This window comes from Cucurbita moschata, unplaced genomic scaffold (genome assembly GCF_002738365.1).
Source record: "Cucurbita moschata cultivar Rifu unplaced genomic scaffold, Cmos_1.0 Cmo_Scf00009, whole genome shotgun sequence".
Taxonomy (NCBI): Eukaryota; Viridiplantae; Streptophyta; class Magnoliopsida; order Cucurbitales; family Cucurbitaceae; genus Cucurbita; species Cucurbita moschata.
Genome location: NW_019268525.1, coordinates 2445351 through 2462469, shown reverse-complemented (window position 1 = coordinate 2462469; position 17119 = coordinate 2445351). Strand labels below are relative to the sequence as shown.

The 17119-nt window shown below is 37.5% G+C and overlaps 4 protein-coding genes across 6 annotated transcripts; 3 read left to right on the top strand and 1 right to left on the bottom strand.

Annotated features, from left to right (window-relative positions):
* LOC111447761 lies at positions 1-2493 on the top strand. Its single transcript, XM_023087088.1, has 3 exons — positions 1-672; positions 905-1252; positions 1326-2493. The coding sequence occupies exons 1-3, from the start codon at positions 217-219 to the stop codon at positions 1956-1958; spliced, it is 1437 nt and encodes a 478-aa protein (XP_022942856.1). The 5' UTR covers positions 1-216; the 3' UTR covers positions 1959-2493.
* A 1851-nt stretch (positions 2494-4344) lies between these two features.
* Positions 4345-7619, bottom strand: LOC111447762 (zinc finger SWIM domain-containing protein 7). 3 transcript variants are annotated; one of them, XM_023087091.1, is made up of 6 exons: positions 7353-7606; positions 7246-7267; positions 7048-7153; positions 5677-5784; positions 5424-5569; positions 4345-4621 (listed from the first exon to the last, which is right to left on the bottom strand). In XM_023087091.1, exons 1-5 carry the CDS (start codon positions 7411-7413, stop codon positions 5468-5470), a joined length of 399 nt encoding a protein of 132 aa, XP_022942859.1. In that variant the 5' UTR covers positions 7414-7606; the 3' UTR covers positions 4345-4621; positions 5424-5467. The 3 variants fall into 3 exon arrangements, with proteins under 3 accessions (XP_022942859.1, XP_022942858.1, XP_022942857.1); XM_023087090.1 differs by lacking the exon at positions 4345-4621 and having other exon boundaries at positions 5302-5569; XM_023087089.1 differs by lacking the exon at positions 4345-4621 and having other exon boundaries at positions 5476-5784; positions 7353-7619.
* A 1111-nt stretch (positions 7620-8730) lies between these two features.
* On the top strand, positions 8731-12292 carry LOC111446963. Its single transcript, XM_023085908.1, has 5 exons — positions 8731-9062; positions 9495-9653; positions 9740-9912; positions 10004-11720; positions 11815-12292. The coding sequence occupies exons 1-5, from the start codon at positions 8928-8930 to the stop codon at positions 11869-11871; spliced, it is 2241 nt and encodes a 746-aa protein (XP_022941676.1). The 5' UTR covers positions 8731-8927; the 3' UTR covers positions 11872-12292.
* Positions 12293-13683: 1391 nt separating this feature from the next.
* On the top strand, positions 13684-16657 carry LOC111446906 (uncharacterized protein At2g23090-like). Its single transcript, XM_023085829.1, has 3 exons — positions 13684-13859; positions 13977-14017; positions 16307-16657. Exons 1-3 carry the CDS (start codon positions 13787-13789, stop codon positions 16424-16426), a joined length of 234 nt encoding a protein of 77 aa, XP_022941597.1. The 5' UTR covers positions 13684-13786; the 3' UTR covers positions 16427-16657.
* The last annotated feature ends 462 nt before the right edge of the window (positions 16658-17119 follow it).

Sequence of the window (17119 nt, the reverse complement as noted above, 5' to 3'; positions counted from 1 at the left end):
ACTCCTTTGCTCCAATGGCGGAAATAAAGAGAGAGAAAACAATTCACTTTCCTTTCTCTCTCATCCTATGAAAGCTGCTGCACCGCCATTGCCAACACACTCTAAACCTCTTCAATTTCTTCTTCACTCTTCTGGGTTTCATCTTCTTCACCAATTTGCCCTTTTAAACTTCTGGGTTCTTCCAATTCCTTTTCATTTTTCTTCCCCTTCTCTCTAATGGAGAAGAAACCCAGCTTCTTCTCTGTTCTGAAAGAGGAGGTCATTCGTGGCCTTTCGCCCTCGCGTTCTCGCGCCAAAAACCCGGCCAGAACTGCCTCGCCATTCTCTAATCTAATGCGTCGAAAGAAGAATCACTACGGCGGCTATGGCGGGACTCAGCAGCAGTTAATTGATCGATCCGGTAGTTTTCGGCCGGTGGGGGAGGCGCTTACGCCGTTGGTTGAAGGTCCTGATCCGGACGGCGGCGAAATTGGCGATTCGAAGAGAATCAGTTTAGGGTTAGGGCAATGGATGAAAGGCCAAATCTCTCGAACTCCTTCCATTGCTTCTTCCATGGCGAATAAGAGGTCCGATTTGAGGCTTTTGGTTGGCGTTATGGGTGCTCCTCTTGCTCCTATGCATGTTAGCACCTCCGATCCTCTGCCCCATCTCAGTATAAAAGATACCCCCATTGTTAGTCTCTGTTTCTCCTCTGTTTTTCTTCTCCTCTGTTTTGAGTTCTTGAGCAATGAACACTATGAATGGATCATGAATTTAGCTTTTGAACTTTGATTAGTATGGATGTTGGAACAATAGTTGAACAAATCTTGGGATCTGCTTCTGTTTCTATAAGGAATTGAATGTAAAATTAGGATCAAAGTATAGAAATCTCTTGATCTTTAGTGGGTTTGTCATTATTTTTCAGGAAACTTCATCAGCTCAGTACATATTGCAGCAATACACAGCAGCTTCTGGTGGGGAGAAGCTTCAAAGCTCCATTAGAAATGCATATGCAATGGGGAAGCTTAGAATGGTAGCTGCTGAGTTTGAAACTGCTACAAAGGTAACGAAGAACAGAAATCCCTCAACCCAAGCCGAACCGGGTGGTTTCGTGCTATGGCAGATGAATCCAGATATGTGGTATGTTGAGCTTGCTGTTGGAGGTAGTAAAGTTCATGCTGGCTGCAATGGGAAACTGGTTTGGAGGCACACGCCGTGGCTTGGGGCTCACACTGCGAAAGGACCGGTTCGACCTCTACGCCGTGCGCTTCAGGTAAGATTTCAGCACGTTGAATTTTGTTAACACTATGGGCTTTTGTCTGAGAAGATGTCTTGTGTCTTTGCAGGGTCTTGATCCTAGAACAATAGCCAGGATGTTTGCTGATGCAAGATGCATTGGGGAGAAGACAATGAATGGTGAGGATTGCTTCATTCTCAAGCTCTGTGCCGACGCTCAAACGTTGAAGTCGAGAAGCGAAGGACCGGCCGAAATCATACGACATGTCTTGTTTGGCTACTTCAGCCAGAAAACAGGATTGCTGGTGTACATGGAAGATTCTCATCTGACCCGGATTCAGTCCAACGGTGGCGATGCAGTATATTGGGAAACCACGATCAATTCGTTCCTTGACGATTACAGGCCTGTTGAAGGTATCATGATAGCGCACGCTGGCCGCTCCGTGGTCACCCTTTTCAGGTTCGGCGAGATGGCCATGAGTCATACGAAAACGAAGATGGAAGAAGCCTGGACGATCGAAGAGGTTGCGTTCAACATCCCGGGCCTGTCGATGGATTGTTTCATTCCCCCAGCTGACTTGAGATCATGTTCCATCAGTGAAGTCAGTGAGCTCCCTCAGGATGGAAGGGAAAGAAGTGCAATTGCCTTAGCAGCCTACCGAGCTAAAGTTTCGGCACTGGAGAACCCCGACAAACCCGACAACGACAGTTTCGATAACATGTTATGGAAGTCGGAATTCTAACCACGGGAAGAGTATGCATTTAGATCAGTTGTTTATAATCTTAGGAAGCTTATAGATATCTTTACAAGTCATGTCATGCCTCTGTTAATCTGTAAATAGAGATAAAATTCACAGGCTTCAAAAACAAGCCAGCCTGAATGAATCTTTATACTCGGTAGCAGAATCCAACAATGGCGTTGGAGCTCGGGTTTCCTGTTCGGGATAGAGCGAATGGAGGTCCATTTTTTTCGGTTCACATTCGATGCAAACTTAGGGATGGAACAACAACCTTTTACCCTTATTTAATCTTACTAATTTGCTTCCCAACACAAAAACGCTGTTCGTGGGAACTTTAAGGAAACACCCACCTGCTCGGTCGAGATTGAACAGTATCGAGATCGACACACCAAAGTCCCGTTACTGAATCCCTTCCATTGCTGTTTCTGTGTTATTATTGTTAAGTTTAGGGAGCAGAGGGTGCAGCTTTAAGAGGCAATGTCTGATAATGTTCAAGATGTTTAGAATATCAGTGTTTTCTGACCCTTTTGTTATTTAAATATGTTACCCACTTGTGTTCCTTCATCTTTAACTCTTTTCAGCTACTTTTGTTGAGTAAAGCCCACAACTGTACCGAACCGTTCGAGTTTAGTCCACTTCTGTCATGAAAGAAAAGTCTAAAAAAGATAATATCTACTAACGGTGAGCTTTTTGTCATAAAATATAGACAGCCAGTTAGCTAAATTTAAATTACATTTGGCTTGGCTCGTTTCTCCATAAAGCTCTAATGGGAGGCCACACCATCATTGCATGTTGCACGAGTTTAAAGTTTGTTTATTTATTTAAATTTTAAATTTTAATAATAAGTATATAAAACCTCCCATTTAATTGATTATTTTTAATTAAATGATAAAAATATAAAAATTAAAAGTTGTTGGCAATCGTTTTCGATTTGAGAAAGAAATTAAATGGTGTAAAAAGTGTAGGATAAATGACTGAATATGACTTTACATTAGCTTTATTTATGACTTACACCAAATTAATTCCAATTATGAAAAACATTAATATTAAAAAAGGGACCATTATCATTTATGTTTGTCTTTTCTAAAATACACCCAAATTTGAAGTTTTTGAGGTAAAAAAACCAACATTTTTTTAACGTCTTTTTTTTACTAGGGTTAAACCACCTTTTCACAAGTAGAAACCTGTGAAATCCCACTTAATCAGAGAGGAGAATGAAACATTCTTTATAAGGGTGTGGTGGGTTTGAGCTGTTACACAACTGACGTCCTTTATTGATTCTATGGTTGTTAACACTGATATTAGATCCCGTCAAAGATGGAGTTTACCTCCGAACATAGGGTGTGACTTACAGAACAGTCTCGAAAGGAACGAAATGACCTTAAAAAATGAGGTAAAGTTCCATAGGAAATGTCGGCAAAGGAAGTTTCCAAGGGACTGCGTGGGACTTAGATGACCTAAAAAATGATGCACATTAATGAAGCTATGTTTCTACCAATGCATTCTTTATAAATATATTATGTATTGGTGACCATATTTGTTTATTTATTTGTTTATTTATTTGTTTATTTAGGGCTTTCAAAAGTGGGTGTCTCTCACACTATGCCCTACTCCCAATAAATGGGGTGTGTCCAAGAAGGCTTCAATTCTTTTGTACCCCTTCAAGAGATTTAGCTAGATTGTTTTGTTTCAATCTCGAGTTCGGAGTTCGGAGTTCGGGTTCATACAACTAACCCGAGTATAACTCTTAATGGTCTAACGATTTACGTTCCTTTTAAAAAGTTGGTGTATCCGTACGTCTACCCTACTCTTAATAAATGTGGTGTGTCTAAGAAGGTTCAACTTTTTTATTCAATTCATACCTGCTTTAATTATAGAGACTTGATTAGATGTAAGTATGTCACTTTATTCGAGTTAGTAAGCTCGGTCATAATTGGGCTCTTTAAAGTTGTTGTCGTCAAAATTCAGACTGGGTAATGCAAGTGACGTTCATGTGACAACATCGATAAAATTGGTATGGCCCTTACCGCTAGCTGGAGTTTAGGATTTAGGAAGAGTTTACGTTCTTCAACTTGAAGAAAAAGTATTTATTACTAGGATTTACGATATAAAGTCTCGTAATTAATATTTCACAAGATGATCATATACAACTCAATCTTAATCTTGGGACAGTCAGACTGACCTTTATAGTTGATTCAATAAGCTTGTAATTTTGAGACTACACCCTTTCACTGGCCCATGATTGGACTGTAGATAAATTGTTTATTAAAAGATCATCGGTACCTAAGGTGTTGGTAACCGTCTCGAGCTGCACAACCATGATTTTTAGGAAAGAGACAATACTTGCATGTTTCTTTTCCCTAAAGGAGTCCTCGTTTTTTCTCAATTGTTTTACTGAATAATTCCATTTTATATCAAACTTTCGAACTCTTGCAATTTTGTCAACTTAAGTATAGCTCAACTATTTCAGGCAAGTACTTTTGGTTCAAATATCCAATGCCCCGAAACAAATATATCATACAAGGAATCCTGTCACAAATCCCGACTCATAAATAATATATTTGAACTGGATGTTAATAGTAACGGCAGACTTGACTTATGGTAATGGCCAAAACTTTCCTTGTACAAAATCTGTTTGCAAGAGAAAAACTGTCCTCCAAAGAGTTCTAGAATAATAATTGACATCCATGGGTCAATATCCATCTATCATGAAAACTTAATATGCAAGCATGTTCATAGATATGAATCAATGATATATCTTACAGAAATCAAACACAATCATTAATAACTATCATATTCATAACAGAAACTTGCAACGTTTTATATGAACCCAATCTGGAAAGTATAAGATATACACCTTTTGTAAGTCCTGCTTAGAGTTTTACCATGTTTATGGTTTCCCCTCAAATATTCTGGAACCTGAAGAAAAAGGAACGAGGAAGAGGGGATATTGCAGGGTTGGGTTTGTCGAAGATGGTAGTTTGTAACAGTTTAAGCAAGGTTTTAAAACACATCTACTAGCGAGAGGTTTTCATACACTTATAAGAAATGCTTTGTTCCCATCTCCAACTGATGTGGGATGTCACAATCCACCCCATTGGGGCTCAGCATCCTCGCTGACACACCGCCCAGTGTCTGACTCTGATACCATTTGTAACAACCCAAGCCCACCACTAGCAAATATTGTCCTCTTTGGACTCTCCCTTCCGGGCTTCCCCTCATATTTTAAAACATGTCTATTAGAGAGAGGTTTCCACACTTTTATAAAGAATGTTTTGTTCGCCTCTCCAACTGATGTAGGATCTCACAATGCGTGACAAACAAGTGAGAATTACCAGCTCACCAATGAAACCTAGGACGTTGTGATGGTTATAATTATGCAAGTTTCATTATGTGCTCAACGGGATACAAAAGCTGCTCAAGTACAGACGGAAAAAGTTGGTAAAATACAACAATGTGTTCGATTACCTCTCAAACTTTGAGTACTGAGAGCTTTGGCTTTGATAAAGTCACTAAAGATTGGACAATAATATCGCCAGCTCTTCATCAGATACTTTAACTTCAATGCAAGCCCCTAGTGAAGCAGCAAGCCTTGCAGCTAACTGATGCTTGCACTATGAAATAAAGAACGACAAATAAAGATGATTGGGAAGTGGAAGGAATAGGATTTTCTTAAAGCTTTCAACTCAGCTACACTTAACAAGAAAGAAGTGATCCTTACGCAAAGCTGTTCTCCTCTGTTCACAATGTCATAGAAGAAGGAATAACAGGCACAAAAGTTTTCTGGGAAACAGAGATACTCCTCTTTCCTTCGAGATTCTCCCACAACCTTACATTGAAAGAAAACAGAACTCGTTCTGTGAACGATTCTCAAGAATGTTACTTGTTCTAAACAAACAATTTGGCTGGTTTTGAATCTGGCAACCAAAGATTTGGGGAAAGTCTTGTAGAAACATGTACAAATGACTAAATAACAGCCCAAGCCCACCGCTAGCAGATATTGTCCTCTTTGAACTTTTCCTTTTGGGCTTCCCCTCAAGGATTTTAAAACGTGTCTACTAGGGAGAGGTTTCTACTCCCTTATAAAAAATGTTTTGTTCTCCTCTCCAACTGATGTGAGATCTGAGCTAGACACCGGGCGGTGTGCCAGCGAGGACGTTGGCCCCGAAGGGGGAGTGGATTGTGGGATCCTACAACTGTTGGAGAGGAGAACATATCATTCTTTATAAGAGTGTGGAAACCTCTCTCTAGCAGACGCGTCTTAAAAACTTTGAGGGGAAGTCTAAAAGAGAAAGCCCAAAGAGGACAGTATCTGCTAACAGTGGGCTTGGACTATTACAGTAGCTCTTGGTTTTCTCGATTTTGATTCATATGGCCAAGCAAACTTAAAACATAATGAGGGTTCAACTTTGAATAATGTCGCTACGACTCAAAAGGGTCGACTCTAATACTATGTTAAATCAAGACTAAATCCAAAAGCTTAAATGGATAGGTTAAAGATTTAATCTCATATTCATATTCCAGAATATAGTTTTCAGGTTCAGTAATACATAGCACAGTTCATGATATCAAACCAGCAACATTCTACAATGTACATGATATCAAACCAGCAGCATTTTACAATGTACATGATATCAAACCAGCAACATTCTACAATGCACATGATATCAAACCAGCAACATTCTACAATGCACATGATATCAAACCAGCACATTCTACAATGCACATGATATCAAACCAACAGCATTCTACAATGCACATGATATCAAACCAACAGCATTCTACAATGCACATGATATCAAACCAGCAACATTCTACAATGCACATGATATCAAACCAACAGCATTCTACAGTGTAATTCCTTCTCAAATCATTCCTTAAGTGTCGGGTAAATCCTTCTCTACCACGAGAGAGATGGAGAAAAAACGTGGTTTAATTCAAGACCATTCATTCACGAGGCTTTAAACAAAAACAGAATGTAACTACGATCTGTTCTAGGGCAGTTTAAGCAAACCCTAATGGAAACCGTGAACTTAAAATCGATGTTTGATCGAATTTTCAACAAAAATAAGATGAAAAATACTGTAATCACCTGAAAGATGGACCGTCCGCTTGGCTCGCCAGAAATTTTCTTCACTCCACTTTGATCCACAATCCGAGTAGCTCGCTCGAAGTTCTTGCCAAACAAGAAATGCAATCTGGAACCAGCGCCGACGCAGTCAACTTCGAAGATTCATAAACATAACAAGATGAAGAACTTCTCATAATGGAAGGAATCGAGAATACTCACATTGAAAGCTGATCATCAGTCACTGCGAAATCAGTTTCAGTTTAATTACAACTTTTTGAAAGACGAAAATCCGAAAATTAGGGAAGAAAACAATCGATAAACGCAACCTGATCGAGTCGACTCGATCTGCTTCCACACTGCTTCGGCGGCGAGGGTACTCGCACTCATTTTGGAGGAAATTCCTCGTAAAAAATTAGCAAATTTTTCTGGGTGTGATTTTAAATTTTGTTTATAGAAATATTGGATAATCTAAATCCATTTCTCCCCCAAATTATTCAACAAAATTTTATTTTTCTTTTTTGGGTCCGATTATTGAATGAATCCCCCACAAAATTAATATCGATTAGATGTAATTATACAAATATATCGGTTCTCTAATAACTTTTAGGCACAAAAGCTAAATACTTCAACATTTTGACAATTTTTCTCCCCCGCGTTCAAATTTGCAAAAATTGTTCATCTTCACATTTTGAAGTTTTAATTTGTTAAAAAAAAAAAAAAAAAGTTCTAAATAATATGAATTTTATTTATTTTTAGTTTAATTGTGACCAGCATTATTAGATAATAGCTGAAATTTATTTTTATTTTTTTACATTTAAGGCTTTTGCTTATAAACCCATTAACAAAATACGTCTCCCTTAACCGAGGCTCGACTCCTACTCTTCTTTCTTTTGGGGTCCTTTGTTCGACATTTGAGGATTTTATTGGCATGGCTTTGATACCATGTTAGATTGAACACAACTCTTCACAATGGTATGATATTGTCCACTTTGAGTGTAAGCTCTCATTACTTTGATTTGGGCTTCTCAAGAGTCGTCGCTTTGATTTGGATTTCTTAAGAGGTCTCGTATCATTGGAGAGAGTATTATTTAATTATATAAACTCATGATCATTCTCTAAATTAACTGAAACTTTCATCCAACAATACTATTGGTCGAGTATATAATTATATCAATCGAGATATATTCAAATTGGTAACTACCTTTTAATTTAAAATTATAGTAAATGTGATATATTTTCGACGGAAAAAAATACGAAGAATTTGATTTTGATTTTTTTTTTAATTCAAATAAAAATTTGGAAATGATTTTAAATCCATAATAATTTGAAATTCTTTCCAAATTATTTGAGGTCTCAAATAGAAAGTTAATAGTGCAATGATTTAATTGAATTTATAATGGAAACTTAATTTTTTAGTTAATTGGGGATAATTTATTTATTTATTTATTTTGTATTATAGTCAATTTTAATTATTTCATACAAATATATAATATTAATATTTTTTTAATTAATTAGTTTATTTTGTATGAAAAATAAACCAAACTCATGAATTCTTAGAAGTCTACGTGTAATTCGTTTATTGGTTCGAGAACAATAAAAAATGTGTACAGAAACGCAGAGGATAACTTCAACTTTTTTAAATGACCGTTGGGAATTTCTAAAGAAGCGTCCTTTTAAGACGTAACGGCTAGTTTTCATGTTCATAAGAAAAGAAAATTAAACAAAATTCTCTCTCATTGATCTAGAGGAATTTTGGTACGCAAGAAGTGAAATTAATGCGAAATTTCTTCCGAAATACGTAGAGGTCTCGCAAGTGATTCACACACTGAATCTGTTGCATCAAATCTGTTTGATTTCTGAAAGTTGATCGTATTCCATTTGCATTTCTGAGAAGATCGACCATGGATTCGGCTTGTTCGAACTTGGACTCAGTCTCAGCGTCGGAAGATCGAGGTAACAATTTCATTGCTATCGATTCGGAGAGTAAGAAGGACGACTCTGGCGAGACTGTTTCTGCAAGCTCAAAAAGTGGAAGAGTAAATTTTCTAACTCAGAAAAAAATTTCGTTTGAATTTCCGTTTTACGTTTCTTGATTCGAATTCAGTATGTCTTGATTCTGTTTCGTTTCTTGCAAATGATTCGTATCTAGAATTGAGAAATGAAGTAGTTCAGTTTACTGCTGATTGTTTCCGAGTTTGAATTTAAAATCCGTTGTCGACTTGTATAGAACTAAATCGGAATTTCGGAAGCCCTAGCGACTCAAGTTAGATTCAAGTTCTTGATCCACTTTCTTTTGGTTCAGTTATATAAAATCTGTTCCATTGTTATTCTAGAATATGTTAAATCTAAACCTCCATTGCATCGAATTTGATCGAGGCCATGTTTCGGAAGCCCTAACAACACTTCCGGTTGTCGTGGATTTTTGCTGTTTATGTTAAAATTTGTTTATCTTTATACAATGATTACAGAGTAAGTTTTTGAAAGAGACAAACCAATCCACAATGCACGGTCTTAACAAGTTTACATCGCAAATCAAGAAGCCTCCTCATAGGAAGGTTTCCCCTATCAATTGGTTCCCACGCAAGAAAGTGGACTCTTACTTGAAGAGGAAGATCAAAATGCTGCAGGTGTAGTACGTTTGTCCATTCTGTATGGCATTACAGTTCATGTTATCCTTCTGTACCCAACTAAACTAGAAATTTATGAACTGCAGGAAGTAGATGGCCTGAATTTAACACTAGATGAGACTCTAGGTGATTCTAATCCACATTACTCGAGAGTATTGAAAGAAAAGATGGCAGCAAGAGAGGCAGCACATAAAGCCCTGGAAGCTAGAAAAGCAGCATTGGTCGAAACCTCTTGGTGTAGAATACTCCAAGCGGCTAGGTATGTATATCGTATACTCTTTTTCATCACCTATGGAGGATTGTTGAGCTTATTTGATTTCTCATATTTTGAATTGTTCTCTGTTCTTCAGAATTCAATGTAAAGAAGCTTTAGAACAGATGTACAGAGCTGAGAAAACTGCAGCTGAAGCTTTTGAAGCAGCTGCGGCTATGGGAGTGATCATGTTTGATACACCAAATTGTCCACAGAAGACTTACAATATGGAAACCTCATCTTCTAGTGGTGCTGGGTCTACAACTCACACCATCACAGCCTCTTTTGAGACAGAATTTGAGGTTGATAAGGAAGTGGCTGCAGCAGTAAAAACAGCATTGGTTAGGCTTGCAAATTGTTCTTTAAAAGAAGATGACTTCAGAGAACTGTTACGAAAAATCTCTCAGAACCCAGACAGTGATAATAATGTTGACTCATCTGAACTTTCTTCTGAATGTGAATCAGAGAATGACTTGGATCTTGATAAAGCGCCTCGAAAGGATGATTTAATAAGCTCTCACAACTTGGATTTACATTTGAAACATAAAACTTTTGAGAAGGAGACCAAGATTGAGGACTTGATGTATGAAAGGCTTAGGCGTTTGAAAGAAGATGAACTTTCTTCTCTTGCCACCATAGTAGCTACTTGTGGTTTGAATGCCGCCTTGACCGAGGTAGAAAGTGGGAAGCTTCATGATGCAGGTTCCTCTGCAGTTCAGTCCTCTGTTTCAGCTCTTAACCTTCCTTGGAGAACGCCCTCTGCTGGTTCTGGAAATTACTTCAATAATTTGCACAATGGGAGGAAGCAAGCTGAGTCAGAACTTCCCAGTCTAGACAAGTTCTTGGTAAAGCATGTGACTAAATTGGAAAGAGAGGTGCTTGAAGCAAAGAATAGCAGAAAGAACGAAGAAAAGGAATTGACCTCGGAGAACTCGGAAACAACGATGGAAGGGAAGATCGACTTAGATACGTCGCAAAACCTTCAAAAATTGAGCAGTGTTCATGACAAGAAAGTTGTTCCTAACTTGGAAATTATACTGACAAAGCCACCTTCAGAACTTGAGAAGGAAGTTAAAGAGACTAATTGCAGGGGCGGAGAAGAACTCAAGATCCATAGCAACAAGTTGCAGGCAAGGCGTAAAGAAGTTGTTTCAGCAGTTCCTAGTCTTGATAAGTATCTCGTGAAACATGTCTCACGACTAGAAAAAGAAGTACAAGAAGCAAAAAATAGAAGAAAAGTTGAGCGGAGCGAAGAAAATCGGGACATAGACACAGAGGAAAAGGAAAATGTTAGTATGCCAAAGTCTTCACTGAAGATGGGAAGGGAAAGGGAAGACAGCCTAGATAAGATCTTAGTGAAGCCGGTGCAAAGGCTGGAAAGGGAAAAGATGCTGGCCGTGTTGGCTGAAAGTAACCATGATCAGCAAAGACATAATAAGAAACAGGTGGTTAACCACCGCACACCTGATTGCCGGAGCTTGGACCAAATTTTAGTAAAGCACGTCTCAAGACTGGAGAAAGAGAAAATGAAATGCAAACCAGAGAACTTAAAGAGAAGTGAGAAAAGTAAGCATACGGAGATGAATGGAGAAGGTGGTGGGGGTTTGGGAGATATTCTGGTTAAACATAAATCAAGACTTGAACGAGAGAAGACGATGTCGTCGATGTCGTCTTCTCAGGAACCAGAAAATCAGAAGAGAAACTTTCTATCGCGTCGTGAAGCTAGGGAGAGAGATCTTCAGTCAGCCTGGGGAGGCTTAAGTTTGGGAGATTCCATGAGACCACCACATCTCTCCAAACTTGAACGAGACAAGGTAGTTACACAATATTGCAGTTCATAAATATTTGCAGGTCTCCAAACTTATACAATGAAGCTGTTTTTGCTTATTGTTTTTTCATGTCGTGTAGGCTGCCTGGATCAAAGCTGAAGAGGAGGAAAGGAAGCAAGTTTTGAACCAAGTGTAGTCACCTCGACCCATCAAAGTGAGTAATTTAACTGTGTTCTACACATTGTGTGTGCCTGCCTGCCTCGAATCATTGGCACTCACGGCTGTGCCTGAGTTCTTTATCTTTAGATATGATGACAGCACTTTGCTATTCTGAGTTGCATTGTCCACAGATTACTTTTAAACACTATAACCATTATAACCATTGGTTTTAGTTCTTAAAAATTAAACTTTACAAACCCTCTTTTGTGTTTTCTTATCAACTCTTTACGAACATTGTTAAAATCCAAACCAAATATCAAGAACTCAAAAAAGTATGCCCTACTCAATTACCAATTCGAGTTTCGATTTTGTTATTCGAAAATTAAGTTTAATTTCCACACTCATGGACTTCCTTCTTTTGCTACCTACTCCTTATTTTTGAAATTTAGTTAAGAATTCAAATGTTCTTGATCGGATTCGTGGTAGAGAAACGATGAGAAAACTAGCACATTTTTCATTAACGAATAATGGAAAAACAACAGAGCTACTAAACCTTGTTTAACTCATTGTATTGTTTGACTTACTGGTCTCTCAAATCATAAGAAAGGCTCCCTGTTTGAACTTAAAAAAGGTGCTTGATTCATTATTTACCTTTCTTACCATTTCCACTTTGGTTGGTTGATCCTCACTTTGGTTATGGAAGCTTTTTAATTGCCTCCATAAAATCCCGAGCATGTCTCTCCACGTCAAAAACAAGGTGACATTTGTCTCATATCCATATCAGTTCAACACCCAGCCTCCCTGGTTCTACATCGAGCCATTAGAGTAGCGGATTGCTGATGCTCATGCTACTTCTGCATCTAAATGTCCTTCCACTCTAATGGCTCGATGTTCTAGAGTGGCTGATTGGTCAATGACTACAGATCAGTCAGCCATTAGATTCAGATACAACTGCAGACCTCCCTATATGCAATGGAGCACGATGAACCCGTTAAACGAAGATTTTACTGTCAAGCATGTTATTTACAGATTGTCATGCTTGTAAGAGCAAAGAAAGCAAATCAAAAGAGCAAACGAAACAATACTAAAAGCAACCCAACGGTTTAAATAGCATATAGCTTTTTGGACAGGGAGAATTTGACAATTTCCCTATAAATACATTTTGAGGCCATTTAGGTTTGGTAGGCATTGATTTTGCCGAACGGTTATACGAAATCTAGGTGAAAGGAGTTGACGACTAGTCACACCTCCCTCTAATTCAAAACCCAACGTGAAACTTTGATTTCATTCGACTCCTGTATGGAAGATGAATAAATTCTTACATGTAAGACGTAAAGAAAAAAAAAAAAAAAAAAAATGACACCCACACATAATTAGCCTTTCATTCAAAAGGACCCTGCTTATGATCCTTATACCAGAGTAGATTATATCGATAGTTATTTATTTTGTTCCCTATTTCTATTTAATATAATTCTTATTAAGAAAAGTAATTTGTTTTCGCCGAGCTAAAAAACTATGTCGACTTCTCTAATAAACCAAACACACTATTTAATAGCTATTTATAGAATATATTGAGGCGATCCAAGTCGATTTAGACATAATGATACACATGAAACTAAACTTGCTAAGTTAAAAGAACACGACCAACCTAATTGAACCTATTGAAATGGAAGAGGGTCTGAGGGATTCAGTGGATTAAATCACAATATTTTTTAACTTAAAAAGAATTAAAAAAATATATTTATTTAAAAATTATATTTTGGTTTAAAAAATATTATTTAACCTTTTTGAAAAGTTTGATTGATAATTATTAAAAAGTATTTAAAAAAAAAAAAAAAAAACTTTTATCGTATTCGATTCATGTTCTGAGTACATTCCGCGTTAGCAGTGGAAAAAAACGTTTTTGGCGGTCTCCTCTGTTTCCTTTCAACGCAGAAGCGATCGATTCCGCCATGGGAGGAGGCAACGGGCAGAAGGCCAAGATGGCTCGCGAGAAAAACTTGGAGAAACAAAAAGGCGCCAAGGGTACTTTCTCTTCACCAACTTCTTTTGCCTCCTCAATCCCTCGCTTTTCCCAATTTTCGTGATCTTTATTTAGGGTTTATTAAATCTTGATCTCGCTGTTGATCCGATCCTGTGCAGGAAGCCAGCTTGATTCCAACAAGAAAGCTATGACTATTCAGGTAACTCTCATTGATTGTAGTGCTTACTCCTCTTTTCTTTTGTTCTTGGGTTTCGATTATGCACTTGATCTGTTCACTTTGTACCGCAATTCTGTTCTTCAATGAGCTGTGAACGAGAAAAGGGTTTGATCGTAATAGTTTCCGTGATTGAACCCTAAGTTCATTTGATTTTGGCGTCTTATTAGTCTTAGGCATGGAAACTAACAGTATCTTTTCCCCCAAGGAAACAATAAACTATTTTGGAGCTGCTACTACAAATTTTCCAACAACGAACCCAAGGAAATTGCATAATCTTGTTTCAATTAAGCCAAAACACTGTTAGTACTGTCATTGTTAAAAAAAGAAGAGGTTTACACTATAAGAGAGCCATAAAGGACAATTAGGTCTATAAAACAATCTACAATTCAACCTTTTCCCGATCAGAATCTGACCCCACGGGAAATTGAGCAAAAGGCTGCCAAATTGACCTATTTTTTGCGTGTACTGATGTCCAAGGTTTAGCTTAGGACCCCACTACTCGTTGTATTTGATTTGGTATTGGGCCTGTAGCTCAGAGGATTAGAGCACGTGGCTACGAACCACGACGAGAAAAACAATTTTCAATAATTTGTTGATCCCTATCATTCTCTTCCCCATATTTCAAAATTTATCGATTATCGTTTTTGAGTTTCTTGGCTTAGTGTGAGATCGAAAATTAGTTGGGCTCAGGGACTGCAGTCAGCTGTTTTTCCGGTAATTGTCAGCTTGTTCTTGATAGATTCGATCGGGTGTTCATAATCTGAAGTAAAAGGGACTCCCTTGGTTGTCATGTTTACAGACTACAGTTACAGGGTTAACCTAAGAACCTTGGAGTGTAGATATATAGGAAAACTTACCATGTATCTTATATTCATATTCCTTTTCTCTCAACTGGTGGCAGCTTTATACACGTCATCCTTGTGTCCTCATCACCTGAGCATTTTACAAGGCTCAATTCAACCGTATAGCATCTGGAAGTATAGACCAATAAACTCAGTGCGCCTGACATCCGCGAGTGTATTACTGGGTTCTGAGTTTTATGAACCTAGTGTCCGTGTAATAGCCGAAATCCACCGCTAACAAATATTGTCATCTTTGAGTTTTTCCTTTCGGGCTTCCCCTCAAGGTTTTAAAACACGTCTACCAGAGAGAAGTTTTCATACCCTTATAAGGAATGTTTCGTTCCCTTCTCCAACCGATGTGGGATGATCTCACGGTCAATGTTTCCACAAGTACCATATCTAAAATATTTTAGTGGTTCCTTGATTTTTTGGTCAGCTGTCTTTTTCTAAGCCATTAATGGTGTTATTAGGCTGGAATTCTATAATTCTTTAATCATTAAGGAAGCATTTAAAAACTTATAACACATTTTCAGGAGAGATACTTCTGATCAAATTTAACCATGGATCAGAAGTAAGACGGCCATTTGCCTTATATTCTTTTTTGTATGCTGATTATGAATTACATTAGACAGATACTATAAAGGTCTTGGATATCAGTTTGTATCTATCCTGGCTACTTAAGGGAAAACGATATAGAAACTCTATGTTGGCCGTAGGATCTATGAAAGATTGTTGGTCTCTCTCTGACTCTCCCTCTCTCTTGTTCCTAAATCTATGATATTATGATGAAAGTTACCTACATCTTTGACTCTGAATGTTGGATCTTTCTTTTTGTGCAAGAAGTAGTTCAATCTTGAACCATGTACTAACTTTTATCGATGGCATGATTCTATATTTCACCATTTAGAGAAATGGAAACATAATAAACTTATGTTCATCAGTCTAAGAAACACAAACATTAACATTCATACACCTTAGTTTTTCAAAAAGTAAAAAAAAGAGAGACAAGCATGTCAAGGACAATCCATAAAAAATACATTATGGTCCAACGTTGTCAGACAAAAAATATCGTATAATGTAAGAATTAGATTGTGCATACTTGTCTTTTCAATGCAATTCATCATCCTTTCCATGGAGGTAAATCTAGGATAGCAAGCGGTAGGAGTTAGAATTCCCAACGTGATACATTCTTGAAGAGCCTGATATTCTTCTTGTTGATCACCGATTATTACACTTATAGGGGCCTTTTTGAACGAATATATTTTTATGGAAAAATCAAATATTTATTACTGAACGGTCATTTAGGGGTCTTAGCCGGTGATCCGGGCCTCTTTTTAAGTTTGATGAAGACCACTGGCTTATATATAGATTTAGTAGATTGGTTATTGTTATGAAGAATGATGAATGAATTGATATTTGGATGTTGCAGTGCAAGGTATGCATGCAGACATTCATGTGTACGACCTCAGAGGTGAAATGTAGGGAGCATGCTGAAGCAAAACACCCAAAATCTGATGTTTACGCCTGCTTCCCCCATCTTCAAAAGTGAACAATTCTACATCAAACTGCATTACTGAAGGTGGGTGTTTATATATAGAACATAATTTATGAAATTTGTAGTTAAGAGTGTTGGTTCTGATCTCTGCTCATACAACTGTGACTTTCTTTAGCTCTGCTGCAATGCTTCTACCTGTTATGTCTCTGTATGTCCCTCTTAACCTTTGAAAGCTCTATCAATGAAGTGGTGCAATGTGAATGATTAGGTCTGTTTGGTTGGATCCTTTGCTATTACACATAACCCATCTCTTAGGATAAATAATTTGAGTTGCTTTCGTTTTGTTTTCAAGATATTCAAATAGATCGTTTTTTAGTTCAACAATTCTAGAGTGAGAGGTCAAATTCTTTGATACCTTGAAAACGACAATGGATATATTGTTTACTACAATATAAGTACGTTCGAATTGTTTTTGGTTTGTTTGGTATCGATCGGGTTGAGTTTTATCTCTCTTAAAGCATATATTCGGTTAGAACTTATGTGGAAATGGTTAAATAAAGACGACATTATGAAAGATTTAAAGAAATTTTTGAGAGGATCACAATAATTTCCATAATTTTTGGAAATATATTATATATGTATATAGATATATATATAATTCACAATTTTCAATTTTAGGAAAAAAAGAAAGGGCTAGAAACAACCAAGTTTGGTGCCCAGATTTCTTTTTTAATTCAAGAAACCGAC